The sequence below is a fragment of the Podarcis bocagei genome, assembly GCF_964188305.1.
Source record: "Podarcis bocagei genome assembly, chromosome: 8".
Lineage (NCBI taxonomy): Eukaryota > Metazoa > Chordata > Lepidosauria > Squamata > Lacertidae > Podarcis > Podarcis bocagei.
The window spans coordinates 53,251,740-53,272,779 of NC_138133.1; the positions used below are offsets into that span (position 1 = coordinate 53,251,740).

At 41.0% G+C, this 21,040-nt stretch overlaps 1 protein-coding gene across 1 annotated transcript; it reads right to left on the bottom strand.

The window, feature by feature from the left end:
- Positions 1–821: 821 nt before the first annotated feature.
- OPRK1 (opioid receptor kappa 1) lies at positions 822–20,160 on the bottom strand. The gene is made up of 4 exons (XM_081205502.1): positions 19,609–20,160; positions 18,620–18,941; positions 7,828–8,180; positions 822–4,086 (listed from the first exon to the last, which is right to left on the bottom strand). The coding sequence occupies exons 2-4, from the start codon at positions 18,883–18,885 to the stop codon at positions 3,554–3,556; spliced, it is 1,152 nt and encodes a 383-aa protein (XP_081061628.1). The 5' UTR covers positions 18,886–18,941; positions 19,609–20,160; the 3' UTR covers positions 822–3,553.
- Between the last annotated feature and the right edge of the window lie 880 nt (positions 20,161–21,040).

Consider the following 21,040-nt stretch of genomic DNA (forward strand, 5'->3'; position numbering starts at 1 on the left):
ATGAGAACCAGCTTTTCTGAAGTATCTGTGATGTCATAGACCTTGTTCCATGTCTACAGATCCAAAATGGTGAGGTGATATACCTGTAGTAGGGGATTCACATGCAGAAGGCTCCAATTTCAAGTCCTGTTGTCTTCAGGGCCTAAAACCCCGGAGAACAGTTGTCAATGTTGAGAATTGTTAGGAGTTATTAGGAGTTACTATTCCCTCACAGAATTACAATTCCCTGAAGAGGGATTGACTGCTAAACAATTCTGGAAATTGTAGCTCTGGGGAATAGGACTCTCCTAACAAATCTCAGCACCCTTAACACCCTACAGCTCCCAGAAACCTTTGGGAGAAGCCATTACTGTTTGAAGTAATGGCATAGCACTTTAAATGTTTTGTGTGAATGTGGCCTTAGAAACCCCCCCTTCCCACACACTCCAATAATCCCTCATTACTCACCTACCCCTGATATCCATGACAGTAATTAGTTTAAGAAAGAGAAGAGGCATAGCTGCATGCTATGCAATATGTGTAACTTGTTATTTGATCATGATTTATGGTGTTTAAATTTTATGCAATTTCTCCCATAATCTAAGAACTAAACTTAGGAAAAGTGAAAATTTTTGGATGATAGATGCTTAAACAAAAATTAAATGTGCCTCTGTCATCAAACCTTTATGCAAGAAGTTATTTTTACTAGATTTTGCTCTAGATGATTGATAGTCTTTCTCAAGAATTCCATATTAGTGAAAAGCATACTGTGTCACTCTCACAATCAGTAGGCAGATATATTTTGGGGGTTTTGAACAAAAAAAGGACTAATCATCATGATGCAGAATATATATGTTACTATATTTGTAATTTTAAAAAAAGAAAGTAAAAGAAAACCACACTGAAGCACTTTTTGTGGTAGACAGACACAAATACAAGAGTCAGGGACCACGCAGTGATCTTGCAGATCAAGAAAGCTTGCATTGCAGACAGACATATGCAAACAGTCCACAATTATGTTACTGGCAAAAAGCCTAGCTAGAATAAATTATACACATTTATACAGTATATTTTGGTTGAAACATTTTTTGTGGCTTTGCTGCATGTCAATTTAGAAATTTAATGGTGAAATAGAACAAGTGGGGTGGGATGACAATGACACTGGGAAGGCTCCTAGAGCAGCCTTCTCCAACCTGATATCTTCCAGTTTTGGACTATAACTCTCATTAGCTGTAGCCAGCAGGGCAGAGTAGAGAAGGTGACTTTAAATTCATTAGATTGCATTGCAATGAGAAGCAGTCTCATTGGTTCCTGTAATCTATACCCAGGAGTCCTCTGGTTTCAGAGCCTGTAGCTGAAGGACACCATAAAACTGAATACTGTATATAATAAAATTGTAAGAATATCATCACACTGCAGTTCATGTGGCCATCAACAGGTGGCCAAATGAACTGCAGCATGATGACAAAACAGCAGGTGGGTGGCCCAGGCAGGCAGGCAAGCAGGCAGGTGCAGCAAACAAGCAAGTAGGTGGAGCAGAGCCCATGTGAGCTACAGAAGGACAGGCAGAACAGGTTGGGTCAGCTCCCCAGCAACTGTCTGGCCCTGCCGCCATTGTGTACCTCACAGTGATGCTGCCTCAGCACTGTCAAAGGCCATGGAATGAAGCAGCAGCAGACTGTCCTGCCTGTTCCTCTAAAGCTCACCTGGGCTGTTGTTTGGGCGATCTGTAAGGGGAGGGGGTGCACAGTTTGGGCAATCTGTGAGGTAAGAAGGCAAATGGTTTGGCCAAGCTGTGAGGGGAGGAGTTGGTAGGCAAAGTGAGCAGGCATGACAGCTCATTGTATGCTCAGATGAAGCCGGTGTCTTACTTTTTAAACATATGATTCACACCAGAGGACACCAAACTTTGAGGGGCTATGGGCATGTTTGTGAACCAGGCACACTGTTGTGGGTACCACACACACCACAAAAAGCACACAACCTATTCAGTTGGCTACAACAGAATGCTGCTTTCAAGCTTAGTTTCACTGTGGGGAAGGCTGGGTACTCTGTGGACACCAGGAAAGGCTTCTGTGTGACGGTATGGGTGTCTATGGGTGCCATGTTGGCAACCTCTAATTTACACATTCATGTTTGGGCACAATGCTTCAGTTCTGAAATTCCCAAAAGGCCACCAGAACCCAATATTACCATCTTTGAAATAATGGTGGTGGTGGTGATTTATTTATATTTATTTATTTATTTATTTATTTATTTATTTATTTACACCTTTCTTTTGGCAGACTTTAATAGTATCATGGACTGATTTATTTACAGTCTTGTTTTGAATTTTGACAGAGTTTTCATGGTTATGTAAGCTAATTAATTAGCTCAATTAATTAATTAATTAATTAATTACATCAAGCTAATTACCTTGATGGTATAATTATTAAAGTAAGTGCCTGATATACCAGGTCAGCCTATTTATGTATTTAGTGCAATGCTGTCCACTCTGCCTGGCACCAACTTTCCAGAAACTCCAGCAGGGAATCCTTAAAACCACCTGCTGCCTGCAGCCTGGTCCTTTTAACTAGAGATACCAGGGATTGAACTGCGGGTCTTCTATTTGCAAAGCTTGTGCACCACCTCCAAGCTATGGCTCCTCCTTGTTAACACTTTGGGTTTCTTAGAAGATAGGAGTATAAGTTGTATAAAGAAATAAAATTTACACAGTCTTCCATTTGCAGTAATTATATGACAAGCTCATCCTATAGTTTCCCCTCAGGATTAAAAACTATAAATTACATATAGTTGAAGTGCTGGAAGTTATCAAGCACAAATGTAATCATCATATAAAGCAGAGGTGGGGGACATGTAGTCCCCCCCAGGTGTTGTTGGACCAGCTCCCATCAATCCCCAGCCAGCCTGGCCAATAGTCAAGGATTGTATGAGTTGGATCCGGAGAATCATAGGTTTTCTCACTCCTAACTTAAAACACGATTGTGTAAATTAACCCAAAGAAGCTCCCAGATGTTTGCAGTAGAATGCTGGATTCCTTAATTTCCTTAACACTTATCAGAAAATGCTTCTCACTGAAAGAATATAAGGAAATGTTGGCTTAGAATTGAGACTGATCATTGTAACACAGTACAGTAAAACAAGATTTTTGCACAAGATCTTTGCACGGTAAAGATTCTTACTCCCCCCCCTTATTTTTTTACAGCAAACCACATGCTAGCATCCATATGGATCCTAAGTAAGAGCATCAAGGAGTCATAAGCGGAAAATATCATCCTTCCCTTCCTATAAAGAGATCAGCATTGTGAAGAAGTTTACTGTCTTTTGTCAAGAATGGATATTGTGCTATGTACAAATATCTGTTCTTAATATGATCCAAAAACTAATCATCAGTAAACATGGCTGATGAAACCCTCATTATCAGCAATTGCCCGTTCAGACTATGAGAAAGCTTACACAATATCAAATAGGTCTATTATTGTCCATTTCACACTGCGGTGGTTATTTGAGTTAGTCCAAGATCATTGGATTCCTCTCTTCCAGGAGAACAGAAAGATGACATTTCCACGACTAGTCATACTGGCTTGTTTGTACCATCAGCCTCCCTGGAATAAGCAGGATCTTGAACGGTGTTTCTGACTCTGCTGGTGCTTTGTCTGTCTGTCTTCATCTTAAAAGGAAAGCAGAAATCTTTGAAACACCGTTTGAAGTTTTCGTCCAGGAAAGCATACAGGATGGGATTTAGACTGCTATTGGTGTAGCCCAAAGCTATGCAGAAATAATAGCTGGAAATGGCTGCAGTGCTGTGTGACACGTCCCCAAGGGCCTCGACCAAGACAAAAATGTGGATTGGGGTCCAGCAGATAATGAAAACTGCAACCACAACAAGAACAAGTCGAGTGATGCGACGGAGGTTTCGGTCTTTCTCTCGAGATCCAGAGAGGAGCCGCACACTCTTCAAGCGCAGAATCATCAGAGTATAGCAGATGACTATGATTAGCACCGGGATAACAAAGGCAAAGACAAAGACACAGATTTTCATAAAGGTGTCCCACCAGGCATAATCTTCATCTGGGAACTGCAAAGAGCATTCAGTACTGCCTGTGTCTGTAAATGAAAAGGCCAGTAAGAAGGAAACACAGGGACAGATTAAACTAACAGTTTAACAGTGGGTTGTTTTTTTTTAAAGTATGCATGTCATGAGAATTCCAAAATAATGTTTAAAAAACTGAAGGAGCGTCTCCACCCCATCATTCAACCCGGACACTAGATCCAGCACCAAAGACCTTCTGGCAGTTCCCGCACTGAGGTTGCAGGGAACCAGGCACAGGGCCTTTTCAGTAGTGGTGCCCACCCTGTGGAACACCCTCCCATCAGATGTCAAACATTTGACTTTTAGAAGACCAGATGTCTTTTAGAAGGCAGCCCTATTCAAGGAAGTTTTAATGGCTGCTATTTTAATCTGTTTTTAATATTTTGTGGGGAGCTGCCCAGGGTGACTGGTGCAACCCAGTCAGATGGGTGACATATAAATACTGTAATAAAGTTGGTTGTTGTTGTTGTTGTTGTTGTTGTTGTTGTTGTTGTTGTTACTACTAATGTGATTTCAAGACTTTCCACTTTGCACTGTTAGGGTCAGGTGTTCCTAACTGGGTCTTCACTTTCTAATTGCAGTCCCTTATCCTCTGTGCATTCTGTAGTTTGCTCAACTTTGCTTTGTGATGTTAGTGCTGATCTGAGAGGGTGAACTTTCATGTGTCCTTACGAATGTATTTCAAACAGAGAGTTTATTTTCTCTACCTGAAGGCGATTCTGTATCTCTCTAATGAACTGGAGCTCTTTCAATTATGGTGGTTAGAAAGAGATGTAGCTTTTAGAAGGGTTGTTCTGTAAGTAATGAGGAAGAACAGCTGAGAGTGGGAATGCATGATTTACAGAGATGAGAAATTCATGATGCCGAAGAACAAATATTCTACAGAGTAATATCATGCTTCAACCCACTCGACTGAACCGATGGTCTTAACAGGCTTTGCTCCTCCACAACAAATTGTGCTTTTTGCATTCCTAATATTAAATTGACAAGAAAAACACTGAAAGCATGGAAGCTGTTGAAAAATTATACATGGAGTAGTTGGCCCTGTGTGTGAGAGAGGGGGGTGGGGTGGGGGGAGAGAGAGTGTGTCTATCTCAGAAACAAGCCACAACCCTCACTGCCCCTGTTCCATGAGTGCTCTTGACTGTCTGGAATGTATCTGTGAAGTGGGACAGTGTCTCTTGCTTACCTGAATAAAGAGATGGGTGTGGGTGTAGAAATCTCAGGCTTTTGTATTGGCCGGAATGTGGCCTACTGTGCAAAAGTAAGAGTCACATCCTTTTATCCACCCACTTTTGCCTCTGACCATGCTCACCACAGTCAGCCTGCAGCTCCTGAAAGCTTAGCTATAAGGGAACATGGCCATTGGGCTAAGAAAGGTTCTGCACCTTGGATCTAGTGTAAATCACACAGTGTAAAGTGTACACGGAGGACAAGGTTCAGGCTGTGCACACATCATGCATTTAAAACACCCCTTCCCTCCCCCCCCCAAAAAAAAAGAATCCTGGAAACCATAGTTTACCACCCAGAGAGCTACAATTCTCAACACCTTTAACAAACTACAGCTCCCATGATTTTTTTAGGAGCGTGTGCCTTAATTGTATAGTGTGTATGTGACCTTAGTTTGGATCCCTCTTTGGACCTCTGGAAAGTGGATTGCTTTTCCTCAGACCACTTTGGGCCAGAACTGCTTAGACTCAGGTCCAAAGTGGAGGCCTGCTTCAGAAATTCAGGGCTTCCTCTGTCCTCCCACAGTCTACCATGAACATGGGGAATTGAACCAATAGTGGGTTGTTGTTTTTTGCAGAATTTGTTGAGATTAGAAACTATGAGTCTTCTTGTTTGCTGCTGCTTGTTTATATTGTTTTACTGTTTTTAGTGTACTCTTCTCTGATCTCCTTAGGGAGGGAGAGTGGGATATAAATTATTGTAAATAATGATCACACTTTCTGGCATAGTAACCCCTTCTGATTGGATGAACCCTGCCAGTGGCACTGTGTAAGGGGATTTTTTTAAATCTGGGGAGGATCAATTCACTTTCCCCCTGCACTTTTGGGGACTGTATGAACATAGCATAGGTTACAAAAGCACCCAAGGTAAGTAGCATGCAATTTTTTAGAAGGATAGGTGCAATGGTTAGGTGTTACAGTGAATGAACACATGGGCTATAAAACATCAAATCCTGAAACCATACATGTCAACGTAGTTTGACTGACTTCAGGCAACCACTGCAGAGTGACTCACCTGATAAGAGTACCAATGGGTTAATAGTGATTATATTTCGTAGCATAATATCATGTACTTTTCATTCTAAGTGCTTCTGAATTATAATCTAATGGGTATCGCATAATTATTCACTGCATATTAACAAGGCTCAATCGTGGCTGTGCTTTTCACACACAAAGTTCCAGCTACATAATTTAACAGATGTGAGCCAATGCATTTGGATCCTTTTCAGTATCCGGTCTCATTCAGCTCGTTCATCACTGCAGGGCCCATGAAAGATACACCATCAGCTTGAGGGGTTCAACCAGTTTGCAGATTTCTGTTGCATGCAATTGATTCATATGGATGACGTTTCTGTGAGAATGCGTGGTTGCCAGACTGCTACGTATGTTACAATTTCGTATATGAATCAGGGTGGGCTATTTTTTCTTTCACACAGGAAAGTAGCAACTATGAATAATATTTTGCATTTATGTAGTACAGTTTTGTAAAAACGCTGCATAGATGTGTGTGTGTCATCTCAGCAATCATTAATACCAATTGTAGTATTACTCTCATATTGTTAAAGGGGTAGGAGCTGAGATTTTCCTAACACTGTAAGTGAAACTTGTCAAAGTCCATCTACTGAGTTTATGGTGAAGGCAAGTTTTAAACCAGTGAATTCCTAATGGGAAAGGGCCATAACAGAGCATCTGCTTTGCTTACAGAGAGCCCCAGTTCCAATCCTCAGCATTTCCAGGTGGGACTGGGAATGTCCTTTGTCTGAAATGCTGGAAAGTCACTGCCAGTCAGTGCAGTCTACAGTGACTGGCTGCAGCACTCCATCATTTCAGTCAATAAGGAGCTAGATAATAATAATAATAATAATAATAATAATAATAATAATAATAATAATAATTTATTATTTGTACCCCGCCCATCTGGCTGGGTTTCCCCAGCCACTCTGGGCGGCTTCCACAGAAACCAAAAAACACTAAAATATCATACATTAAAAGCTTCCCTGAACAGGGCCGCCTTAAGATGTTTTCTGAATGTCAGGTAGTTGTCCATCACCTTGACATCCGATGGGAGGGCATTCCACAGGGCGGGCGCCACCACCGAAAAGGCCCTCTGCCTGGTTCCCTGTAGCTTCGCTTCTCGCAATGAGGGAACCGCCAGAAGGCCCTCGGCGCTGGACCTCCGTGTCCGGGCAGAACGATGGGGGTGGAGACGCTCCTTCAGGTATAGATGGACTAATGGGACAAAGCATCTTCCTTTGTCCCTACAATCACCATCACTTAGGCACTGAGCTACACTAGCTTTCAAGTATTGGAGGCTGGGTTATTCTGCAGTTACAACCATGATCACTAGAAATCCATCTTTTGAAAAAAGGAAAAGGAGCAGTTTTGAGGATTCTAGTAAGAACAAGCCAAGTGCATAAAAGCAGCTGGTATTCAAAAGTTAATTGTGTTAGTCATCTCTATGCTTTTTTAAAAAGTTTATTACTGAGCAGGAACAAATCACCGGCAAAGAACAGAGCCCACACTCACCTTCCCTGACTTTGGTACCTCCGAGGACGATGGCTGATATGCCAACTGATGAAGATAAGAGCCAGATACATATGTTGATGATCTTTGCCTTCAGGGGAGTACGGAAGTCTAGAGCCTTCACCGGGTGACACACGGCAATGTATCGATCAACACTCATCATGGTCAGCGTGAATATGCTGGTAAACATGTTATAGTAGTCAATGGAAATTACTATTTTACACAGCACATCCCCAAATGGCCATGAGTTCATTAAGTACTCAGTACTTTGGAAAGGCATTGTGGTGGTTACTAGGGCATCTGCTAGGGCCAGATTAAAAATGTAGATATTGGTTGCTGTCTTCATCTTTGTGTACCTGCAAAACAAGAAGAATTTTCATTATGTCATCCCAAGTCAGAATTTTCATTATGTCATCCCAAGTCAGTTTAGTTTTGAGATTGCCCTGAAAGAAACATTTAACTTTGAGGTGAATTTAAATGGGGGGGCCACTTTTCACTGAAGGTTTCCCAGACACCCAAAGTACTCCCCTCCCTTAAGTTACTTTTGTGTATGTGATGATGGTGCACTAACAGGGGTGAAAATGTTTCCCTATTAGGATTAGAACCTTTGGTTCTCCAGATGTTGGACTTCATTCTGGGCTAGGCCAAGACATTTTGCTGCTTGAGGCGTAAGGACAAAATTGCAGCTTCGGATACCACAATTCCATCTACAAAAGCAGGCTGGTTTGGCAGTTGAACACTAGTGGTGTCAGTAAAATAGTGGGATGTAAGCAATGAACTTCTCGGCTAACTTTGTTGCCCATGTTTTATAATTAAACTGGTGGAATTCCCTTACAAGGACTTAGTTACATTTTCAATGGTGGTGGCTTGTCACTGAGAAACTGAAAAACCGCTCTAGGATTAACAGTATCCAAGTGATGCACAACCATTTGGCAAATTGCTTTAGCTGAAAAGTTAACAGGAAAACTGAAGGCTATGAAGGTTAAAAATATATAACTCTTTGTTTTGTTTTGTTTCATATTTAACAGTTTACTTATATAGCTCAGCTGGTAGAGCATGAGGCTCTTAATCTCAAGGTCATGGGTTCAAGCCCCACATTGGGCAAAAGATCCTATGATTCCTCCATCAACCCATGGCAACCTATAGGAAGACTATAAGTTAATATACTAGATTTCATAATGAACACTATTGCAGCCAATGTACTGTGATTCTGTTTTGTTTTGATATTTGTTATTTGTATGTTCATAAACTTTTCAATTAAAACATTTATTTATTTATTTATTTATTTATTTATTTATTTATTTATTTATTTATTTATTTATTTCTAAAAACACTTATGGGGTACTTTACCACAATGGAAGAAAGCAAGATAGTGTATGAAGGGCAGGCACACACACAGTTCTATCTTCTGATTATTCATCCCCATCCCCAACCCACCAAGCATCTGTTGCCTGAGGCAACTGCCTCATTTTACCTAATGGTAGGTGTGGCCCTGTTCCCATTGTAACCCAATGGCCATGCTAGCTGGGGTTGATGGGAGCTAGAGTCCAACAACATCTAGTGGGCCACAGTTTTCCCATCACTGATCTATGAGAAGGAAACAGAGTGCTGTATTTCCAATGCAACTGGGCAATGTTCCCAGAAGCAGTTTCATTGTTTGGTTCAGCACTGCATAAGAAATACATGTTCTTGTTTTCCCTTTCTTACTTACCCTCCTGAATAAGGACAGTGCTTCTTTATTTTCCCTCAGAGATGATGCTATATAGTCATATCTGAGTGCCTACATTGCCATATTTTAGCCTTGAGACAAAGGCATTAAGTCAATTGTTTAGTTAGAATCTGAAAGTGGGCGGAGAATGAACCCTTCTTAGAAAAGCAAGGATGCTGTATTGCTTAATTACAGTTTTGCATTCTTCTGTGTGTGTTTCTTCCAATGTGTAAATTGCTGTATTGATTGTTGGCTTTATGCTAATTTCTCCTTTGGGTGTAAGTATCATGCAGCAAGAGAGAATAAAATAGTATTGGAGAAAAATTCAAGGGAAGAAAATAGCAGTTGTGGGAGCAATTGCAGGAGCGCAAAGACAGATTTATTTGGATTTTTCAGGCGACATTTCACATCTTCTGCAAGCCCACTTTTTACGTTTTTCCTTTTTTAAAAAAGAAAAAAGAAAACTTGGAGCAGTTTTCAGTAGGCTACTGTTTTCAGACAGAAATAGTAGCATTTGCCAAGGCTTGTAGTCTATATATTTTATTTCACCCTTTAACTGATTTATTGCTGCAATGCTGTGTTAGCAATTAAGTTTTACTTGCCAGCAGCAGAACTAAATTCATGAGCAATTTTAATTAGATTATGCAAATTAGTCAAGCCATCATAAAGTTGCTAGATTTATTTTCATGAAATAAGATCCAACAACAGCTAAATGAGGATATAATTTTTTCAGTGGATGACAAGTAACGCCCCCTAGTGTTTCCATTCTTTTCAGGAACCTTAGTTGTGTTTTTTGCCAAGTGAGTGGTTGCCATCGATCTGTCAGCCTTTAGCAACATTCAGCACTACTGTACTGCCATAAGACAAAATACTTAATGGACTGAATAGCTGAATATTGCCAGCTGGTTATATTACAAAACGTCACACATACAAACAGTAGCATGATAATCACTGTGAATGTATACATATGTAGGGCTTTTCCTAGTACTGGTGAAGTGGTGAATTATGAAATTCAGACACTCTTCAGGACAATCCCCAAGCCATGCCCTCATAGCCATGTCCCTTCTGAGACTCTAGAACAAAAATGAATTTTTGACCAATTCAGACGTTATGACTTCAGTACCAACCCAGTTTACAGATTGCCTCCACTGGTGAATTTGCAGTAACTTCAAAGCCCCACTTGGCTCTTACATTGCAGCATAGCTTGAACCCACGCCATGCTACAAAGGAGAAATGGTTCTCCTAACATCATGGTGACATCAAGTGAATGACACCTGGCCAGCCCTGTCCACCAATCAAAGTTGCCCACCAGTGGGGGAGAGGGGAGAGCCCAGGAATTTGCCTGCTAGCTGCAAAGAGTCCCCACACTCCTGCTTCTGATCTTCCATATTTTAGACAATTTACAGAGTTAAAAATATTTGGGCCCTGAGGCACAGACATGTTTACATATGGACACACACACATACACACAAAATTGTAGTTACTAGTTATACATTAACATAGCAGAAACACTGACTTAAGGTTGAGATGGTGTAACAAAATTGCTACATTCTTGTAAATTTACTACACTATTGTTATTTGAAGTCATAGTTGGGTCGAGGATTTAGTTGCAAGCCTATCCTGTGTCATTTGGCAAGCATAATTTAGAGTAGCATTTCAGAGTTAAACTCTTTCGTTCCACTTGTACTAGTTGAAACATGTGCAATTACACTGTCACCACCTCTATGAAAAATGGCTACATTTGAATTTTGTTAAAGTAGCAGTACTTGAATAAGTCACAACTTACTTCCCCCATTGATTTCCATAAGGCTTCTATGATCTCTTTGCAGCTGTATTCTTAAAATTTGTATTGCTAGTCTGCAGATGGTATTATGCAGTAACTGGCAACAACAATCTGCACAAAATCTGCAGTCATATATATGCAGTTTTCTCAGATAATCAGGGTTGCAAATTGCAGCTGTTTGCCTTGATTAAAACTACTGTATATATTAAATGTTGCTATGATTAACACTAATGTTTAAGGACTGCAATTGCTCACTCAAATTAGCCTTTAAGTCAACATCTGGAAAACATACTACTAAATGACTGTTCATAAAAGAACATCTTTAAAAGAGGCAGCCAAGCATTTGCCCAAGAAACCCAAAGGACTTGCAAACTGGAAAATTAAAGGATTTCATTCACTTGCAACTGAAGCTTATGACCAGTAGTGGGTGCTGTGGCTGCAGCACCTACCTGACCTTCAGCCAGCTGCACCACTGCTGCTTACTGGGCAATAGAGGGGGGAGGGGAGGCAAGCTTGGCATAGTGCAAACTCACCAGGAAGAACACCGGATTAACTGTGTAAGTATGTTTGCACTGTGCCAACCTCACCACTGCCTCACTACTACTACTCCACCTCCCAATAAGCAGAAATGACATAACTAGATGGAGGTCAGTTGAGCGGCACTGCCCAATCATGTCACCTGCTGCTACCAATGACAAGAAGGAAAAGTTTATTACCTGTTTAAAACCAGTTTCTACTCCAGAGGTGATCTCCCATCTATCCCACCACAAAGCTTTCTTAGGAGCTTTTGATGACAGACAAATTACTGAATGCAGCATCTCATTTTTATTTTTATTTTGTCACAGGGAGGGATGGGAGAGAAATTTGATTCAGTTCACATTTAAGAGCATCCTTACTTAATTCTCACTTTCCAAAACAATATGCAAACCAAAACATAAACAGATTTCCCAAGTCTCACCCATTCAAATTTTGCAATGAATGTTCTCAAGTGAACAAACCTGTACAAAACTCAAAGAAGTGTGCATATAAATGCATGTGTTGGTGAAAATAACATACCATATGCCTTAGATTAGGAAAATTTCTTTACAAACGTGTATATTTTGGGAAACTGTGTGTGTGAGTCTGTGCAGGAAAAAGCTGATAAATTTTCATGAGAACCTTTAAAAAAATTGCAATCTGATGTGGAAATGTGGGGAACTGACCTTAATACTGGACAAATGAGGAACCAAAATGGACCTATTGTCCCATCCCTACTCACAATACAACAGCTCAAAAGAAATGTACTTTTACATTCCAGTCATGCCTTTTCTTCTTCTGTTTGGTTGCTTCAGGCAATAGGAGCCAATGTGATAGGTTATGGTTTGTTTTTTTCATTAACACCAGCCCCCACATCCAATCCAACACAAAGTGCTATGGATAAGTATTGACTTAATAAGTGAGCTCTAATTCTTGCATTGCCAAATTAAGGCTCAAAGATGCAGCAAGGGGGGAAAAATGGATATTGACTGTACTCTTTAATCTCAGGTACAAGAAACTTCTTTCTCAATGAGAACTCCAGAAAGAATATTCATCTTAGAATGGTCTCTTCTGAGGACCTAACTAGATGTTTATGAGGAGGAAAGCTGGCAGCCGTTATCTTATGTTTCCTGGGAACAACTAACTAGACAAACACATGATGGGACAGCAGCATGTCCCCCACCCATGCTTCACTTTAACTCCTGTTGCCTGGAGAGTGATGGTAAATGTTGGATATGATGATGTCTTGTCAGGTATTTCATTTCCTAGATGTTAATTAGGAGACTTTTTAGGAGAGAGGGGCCAGTGGCAGCCAGAGTTTTGCTGCTATCTACACATAGAAAAGCCCAGTAATGTGAGATAGTATGTCCCCTGCTGTCCACTAAGTAGGGCTTGGGTATGAATCCCAAAGATAGGGACCCTAGAGAGAATGGGAGAAGGGGAGGTGCATCTGTCCCACTGTCCAGAGCCAAGTCACCCAACTAAGCACCCAAAATTAGGTGCCCCAACTGCTATAGACTCCTTTAGTCATTAGCCTCTATGCAGTTAACATCACATGGACAGAAGAAGGAATGTCTGTGTGGAGGAACCCTGGTGAATACACATAAGCTCTCCCCATGAATCATGCTGGGTTCCAGCTCACAAACTGCATACATTTAGCAGGTTTGTGCCCAAAACATAGATAGAATGGGGATGAGGGACCTTTGTTTGACAGCAGATGTATGTGAGGATGTAATAGCCTACATCCATGCCATACCATTAAACCACTTTTATACCCGTCTGGCAGTCATGGCTCCTCAAGAATCCTGCCATCATCTTAAAACTGTTGTGACAGGCTTTTAACCTGACATTCAGCCTTTCCACACTCCCTCTTGTCCCACTGCTTTCTCCTAGGGGAAAGAGCTCTTTAGTATTTAACTAGACCAAACAGCAATTCATATTTTCTCCATATTGACATTTGCTCTGATTTATTGCCAAAGAGTGGGTTTCCCCAGGGAAAGTGGTGTGGCAAGGGCAAAATCTCTTGGATGCATGCATAGAAAGAGCAAGAGAAGTGGACAACCACTCCGATCCATGCTTTCTAGGCGAGGGACAAGCGAGTGTGGACAAGCTCCCATACACTGAGGACTATCTGCCTAGTTTTTCTGTTCCTTGAAATAGAACAGAAATACGTATCTGTGGAACTTCCTTGCATTGAATCATTTTATTATTTTACGGCTGGTTTTTTAAAAAAATGCTTTTGTTAGCTGCCTTAGTGCTACTAGTGATGTAGAAAGATGGGATATAAATTCCTTTTTTAAAAGTACCGAGGCATTCCATATGATCTTTTATATGCACTAGAACATATGGATTTGACTATATGGATTTGACCAGTCAGGCTGGATTAGACCAATCCAGGTGTTGCCTGTTTTGTTGTATATCATTTCAGACATACTTTGTATTAGTGCTTCTGTTTGAAAAACATAGTTCTTCTACATATCCATATGTAAATGTTAATAGGCAGGGTTATATCACTTATTTGAGTTAATAAAAAGTTAGAACTATGAGTAGTACCCTATGCAGATTGTTATACCACAAGGCATGGATAACCAAGCAGTGCCCTCCTGATGTTTTGAACTAAAATTCTGCTCAGCCCCACTCAACATGGCCAGAGGTCAAGGATGCTGGGAGTTGTAGTCTAAAACTTCTGGAGGACACCTGCAATAAGGAATCATATGGAAGATCTCTTAATCCTGGTTAGTTTCTTTAATGGTTGTTTAACACTAGTACACACACAGTGCGGTAGAAGTGTATTTCCCCTGTATGTTTAATACATTCTTCTAGATGAAATGGGCATTCTAATAGCCCAATCCCATGCAAACTCCACTGGTGATTATGAGTGTGGAACCCTGTATTGATATTTTTCCAGCAGAAATTTAGGCAGAAGCGGCAGAGAAACAGAAGTATATTTTTCCTCCCCTCTCATTGGGATTGTATCCATACTGCAAGATATCTTCAAAAATGTTTCTTGTAAAGACCATTTTTTAACGCAGAAAATTATTCAAATCACTGGAGGCTTGTTAGATAATTAGGGAAAGTGGCTAATTTGGAGTCTGATGACAGTCATCTGCTCTTCCATTTAACTGGCATCCTGGGGCAATGGGCATCAGTACATTGAGGGAGTGACTCCAGAATTACTGCTGGAGTCACATCATTCTTATGGGAGCCATTACTAGTTGACAATGGCATCACAGTGGCAAATCCAAAAGGCTGAAGTTCTGTTTCCATTAGATGATGAAATTAGTGCCTATTCCCTCTCCTTAAAAAAAAAAAGGCCTGCAACATTTCCAGTGAACATCCTACCATGACAAAAATATGTTAAAATAACAAAGGCTTTTCTTGCACGTATGATTTCCAGAGTCAGAAAATGCATTAGATTTCTAAAGTTAGAAAAGGCATTAGAAAAGTGCCATTTTATTTTAAACCCAGTCTTGTTTCCTATAGAAATTGAGTCTCTAGCCCCACAGAGATGGTACAGTAAGACCTATATACAAACTCCCGAAATTTAGGACAGGAGGAGGGAAGTGACATGAAGAGACAGCTGATTAGAAAAGAGGAAATGCTCAAGAAATAGAATCCGATTAGGAACGAGACTCAGGAACCTAGAGAAAAGGAGCTGAGCCCACAGAAACTGTATGTTCACCTATGGTGTACAGTTGTTACCCTAGGTGCTCACAAGTCTCCTGACATTATACTAGGCTGACAGAGATTACGGTACACACTCTCGACCCTGACTGCATCACAAGCACAAAACAAGGACTCAGCGAGGTAAATCCAGGCTACATGTCAAGGTGCATGCCTAACACATACATCTGCAGCACATTATTAAGATATCATATGTTTAGAAGAATTTTCAGGAAGCATTTGCCCATTTTTCAGATGGGGAACTCTGAAAAGCCATTAGTAAAGACATGACACAAAACCCATTCAAAGAAAGAAAAAGGAAAGGAAAGAAGCACTGAAGGAAGTGAACTAACTTGGCCATCATGCTAAGAACCATTTCAAGGACTTCAGTAATTAGCAGTGAGATCCTACACAAGTTACTCCAGAGAAGTAAGCCCCATTGCGCTCAGTAGGATCTGTTCCCATGTCAGTTCATATAGAGTTGTAGCCAGTCAAAGTAATTAGGCACCTGGAAAATCATTTTTCTGTTGCACACAATCATTCTTTCCGCAAACAAACAGAAATGTATACCTTTTCATAGAGACACCCGCTCCCATATGAATACAGAGAAACTCGGTATATCATGCCCCCTTCCACACAGGCACAAAGAAAGCTTCTCTATCTCACACTCCTCATTTAAAACACATTAGAAATTGTTTGTATAATTTAGAAGTTTATAAGATGCAGTGTTTCCCCTCACATAAAATTTGTGAAATACACATTTTCCCACTAAAACATCCATTTATTGTGCTGATTTGGAATCACTTCCTCTGGAGGATTGCAATGAATTGTTAATGTTGTGCAGGTGTCTGCTTAATTTTATTATTCAACATTGTTCACTGTTTGTATTTTTTGCTTTGTTTTCTCCACCCCCTTTTTACCTGTCTGGCTTGCTGAGCACTGATTAGCCCCACCACCAAAAAAACCCCCAACATGATTTAGCACCAAACATTCCAAACTGTGGGATTTGAGCAGCTGGAAAGGATGCTGCCAATGATTTTGATCACAGTATGAAGCACACCAGAAATTTAGTACAGAAAACTGATGGCTTCCAAAACTGATAAAATATTTTTTTAAAAAATATAGTGAAAAAGCAGATGGCCCAAAGATAAATGACTGGGAGATCTGCTACCAACTCTCTCTGGATGGTAAATTTAAGAAAGCTATTGAAAACTCTAGTTTTGATTTGAGAAGCAGTGCTGGGAGAAAAGATATTTAAGATATTCCACTCCCAACATCATTGTCTTCATCTCAATTTTCCCCATCCTGAAGTTCCTATTAGCTCTGCTGGGGGGGACTGGGGCAATTCAGTTAATTGTATGCTGCCTGCATTTTTCTTTTCATATTACAGCTACCATTAGCTTTGGGGGAGGGCATTTTCGATCAGGGAAATGGCATGTGTTGCAAGATTAATCCCACTTCTACAGCATCAGGACTTCAATCACAATCAAAGCTCACAGCAGATGTTTGAAAGAAAAAAAAGAGCAGTCAAGAAAATTGATCCAAGATTACCTGTAGTGTATCTATCCCCCCCACCAAAAAAACATCCATCAAGTATCCTGTAAAAAAAAGATCTGTAATTTTATGTGCACTTATATGATAGTTCATGCTATTCATACTCAGAGTATTGAAATCAGTTGCATCTCTCTCTCATACACACATAAGAGAGAGAGAGTCTGTGTTTGTACTTCCCCACCCTCCACAACCCCATTCTCTGAGTGCAGTGTTCATATATGAATGATTCCCACAAGCTCAACAGAATACCTATCCCCTCACCAGGCATGGGCCAGTAGCGTGAATAGGACATCATTCACCACATATGTTCTCTTCTACTCCTTCCCTCCACTCAGCACAAGCTACTCATGGCTTGGTGCATAAGCAATTTGTATCAAACCTAGAGAGAGGACTGGGCGGGAAACTCAGAAACCCCAGTCAGGTGTCCTCCCTCAAACATTTCTCATCAAGGAGGCAGAGCCCTTGCCTGTTGAGGGGCCTCCCTGCTGAAGAAGTTCAGAACCCAACCTTTGGAGTCAGACCATTAGGAAGGTTATGTAGCGAGCACAGCCTTGCTCTCCCTTCTTCACAGGATGAGAAAGGATGCTTGGATAAAGCTACAGTGGCCTCACATTTACCTCCATGGCATTTTGTGCTGCCTGCACATTTACTCACATGCAGGGTGTGGGGGTAAAACAGAGCTCTGTTAGGCCTGGTGGGGGAATCTTTTCTTCCAAAGCTCCTATACCCATGTTATACTGCTGAGACATCTGATGGTGGGTGGGAGGGAGAGTAACAAAACTTCTATATAGATTAAAATAAATAAATAAATAATGACACTGTTTCATTTGAAAAACAAAAAAGGAAAATATTATAAATACTGGCAGTTGAAGTGTATGTGTATTATATAATGTTAGCAATAATATAGACCACATTAACTGTGTCTTATCCCTGGAGGGAGCTCTGCTCACATATTTCCACAGTGCTTTCCAGCACTGACTCTCTCAGACTTTTAATTTTCAAGCCCATGTTCTGCTTCAGTTTTCGCTTTTATTCTTACAACCAAATGAAGACTTAAAACAGCCACATCTGTGTCCACAAAGCAGTTTCCCCCTTTGTTGGGTTAGCACAGTAAACTGTGAGGGAAACTATCTCAAATTAGTAATGCCACATAAATGAGGGGTTTCTGCCATCCCAACCACCCTGCCATTTGCAAGCACCAATCCAGCATCTGTAGTTTGGTCCTGGCACTCAAATAGCCCTCAGTAAGGAAGCATCTTAGAACTCAAGCAGCCCAAGGGACACAACCATCAAGAAACAGAGAGCTTTTCCCCTTACATGAAACATTACATTATAACATGGCAGACCATTGATCCACCTAGCACAGTATTGTCTATGCTAACTGACAGCTGCTCTCAATGGTTCCAGTGTGGTCTCCCCAGTCCTACCTGGAGTTGCTGGGAACTGAACCTGGGATCTTCTGCATGCAAAGTAGATGCTCTACCTACCACTAAGCTATTTTCCCTTAGTTCCCTTTAGTTATGTAGCCTTCCCCCAACAATGACAGTTAAAAGACCCATCAAAATCCTTACCTTATGATGACAAACATAACCAAAGAGTTGCCAACCAAGCCCACCACAAAGACCATGGAGTAGACTGCAGTGATGATTATGGGAATAGCCGGGGAGATGTTGGTGTCATTCTGCTGTAAGTCCTCATAAGCGCCACTACTATTGTTGCCATATTCTGCCCAGTCCACAAGCCAGCTGCTGCTGCTACTGCTGCTAGGTAGTGGGCAAGGTCCTGGGGAGCAGGTAGGGCCTGGCTCCTCACGAAAAATATACACTGGGGATTCCATGGAGGGTTTCACCTCCAGCCCAGGTAGAGAAGAGGAGACAGGAGCAGATGAATACACTGGAAAGAGAAGAGTGAAATTAAAAGAGTGCAATTAATAGAGACATCACTAAAGATGATAAAGGTGTCATTGGAACAGTCCTGAACTCCTTCTTAAACATTGTTTTTAATATAAAAGGAAAGAACAGTACTGGGAAAAGGAAAGCATGAAGTGGCAGAGGACGTTCATAAAAACCTGGACTCAAGAACACCACTACCTAGCAAAGTAATAAACTAATCCAGGTTCCCTACTGCACCAAAGTGCTTTTGAATTGAACTCATTTAGTCCTCTAGAAAGCAATGAGAGAAAACTTGATAGACCCCACATACTTCAGATACTAGGTTAGAGAAGAGATTCAAAATCATTGAAGTGTTTGAAACGCCTTTGGACTTTTAAAATACTAGGTAGCACCAAAAACTTTCCAGATAAGTTTTAACCCCTCTTAGATGGAGGTGCACTGCATCGTTGGCTCAGGACCCGAGATACATTTCAGTCTGCTCTCATTTCACCAGTAATTTATTGCATATCCAGACAAGGGATTCTTTCCTCTTAGGTAAAATTAAAAGGGGATCAATTTCCTTTTAAAGTACAGCCAGTTTTCTCAATACAGATAGAGGGTTCAGAATGCATTTCAATAAAATAAAAATCATAAATAAAAAGAGAGAAACAGAACAGAAAGTACATTACCTTTTTGTAAAATTCAATGAAAGCAGTGGGATCTCCCAGGAGATATTTTCAGAATTGGAAAAGCATCCTCTCCTTTTCTCTCTCGGTGACTGTTATCTTGGGAATCTGGAGGCTTCACACGCCCTGGGAATGAAGGATAGCCAGGATGCCAAGACAGATCACAAGTATTAGCTCCAAGACTGCAGAAGCTGTAACTGCAGCCTGCACTTTACCTTTGTACAAGCAGTCTCTCACTCACACTCTGTCTCCCACTACACAGCTCAGTATATGCTGGCAGTCCTTGCACACATTCTCCTCCAAGCTCACATGACTTTTCTCTAAACACCACTTGGGAAGAATAAGGCAGCCAGTCCTGCAGCACCTAGGAGATTTTTTAAATACCAGCTTACAAGTTGCTCTCCCACCCTATCCCAGCCTTTCCCCAGGTTTTAAAATGCTTAAGCAATCATATTTCCTCTGTGTTAATTATATAAAAGACAGCAGAAAGAACATCAGTGATAAAGCAGATCTGGCTGCCCACTTGATGCATGTTGAATGCATTCAGGATTGTTCTCACATTGTGTCCCCTGTTTCATTAAATCCATACAAAGAAGGGAGCAGAGAATGCTCTCTCCTATGATGCTGCAGAAAGGATAAAACATAACCGCATTAGAATATGTTAGATACATTGCATATCATTTAGATGCATTATGGATCTACAGCTGACAACTCCATTTATATTGAATAATGATTTTGTCATTTATTCACATTGTATTGCAAGTAGATTTGTAAAAAGAAGGAGAAGAAGAAAATAATTTGTCACCTTTTATCTGTTTGCTTTATTTATATAACAGCTCAGTGAAGAAAACTTCTGTCCCAACAACGGTGGAGAAAGTGTGACTCTGCAAGTGTTGATGGGTTCCAATATCCATCAACTGCAGGCAGCCCAGCCAATGGTCAAGGACAATGCAGGTTGGAGTGCAGCCACACCTGGATGGCCACAGGTGACCCATCTCTACTTTTCAGCAATCCTATGGTGCATGAAACAAAACCCTCGTAAGTCAACAATTGTCAAGCTTTGTTGTCATGAATGTCAATAAGTCAAGATGGGCAGGGGGAGAGATTGGCTTAAGCCTATCAAGAAGATTGATCCATATCTGTGCCCTTAAGGAGAAAAGTAAGAAGAGCAGAAGCACAACATTACTGTGGGCCTCAGTTCAGACTGGGGCCATGGGAATCTAATGCTATCTCAGGGACAGCCTAAGGCCATCACACTGGATGGCACTAAACCACCAAAGGCTGTGAAACTGAGGGAGCCATTGCCTTCTGATGGGACTTCCTCAGGATTCCACAAGGAGAGGCATTGATAGATGCATGTTAAAACCATCCATTTGACAGCCTGACACATCCTCTCCCCCAGCCTGTTTTATGAGCATCAGGGCCCCCTGAGCTC

Excerpts from the sequence above, each read along its gene's own strand:
- OPRK1 (XM_081205502.1), bottom strand. The coding sequence starts at position 18,885 with ATGGAATCCCCAGTGTATATTTTTCGTGAGGAGCCAGGCCCTACCTGC. Across the intron at positions 8,181-18,619 it reads GTTATGTTTGTCATCATAAG|GTACACAAAGATGAAGACAG; the intron begins GTAAGGATTTTG and ends CTTGTTTTGCAG. Across the intron at positions 4,087-7,827 it reads AGGTACCAAAGTCAGGGAAG|ACACAGGCAGTACTGAATGC; the intron begins GTGAGTGTGGGC and ends TTTCATTTACAG.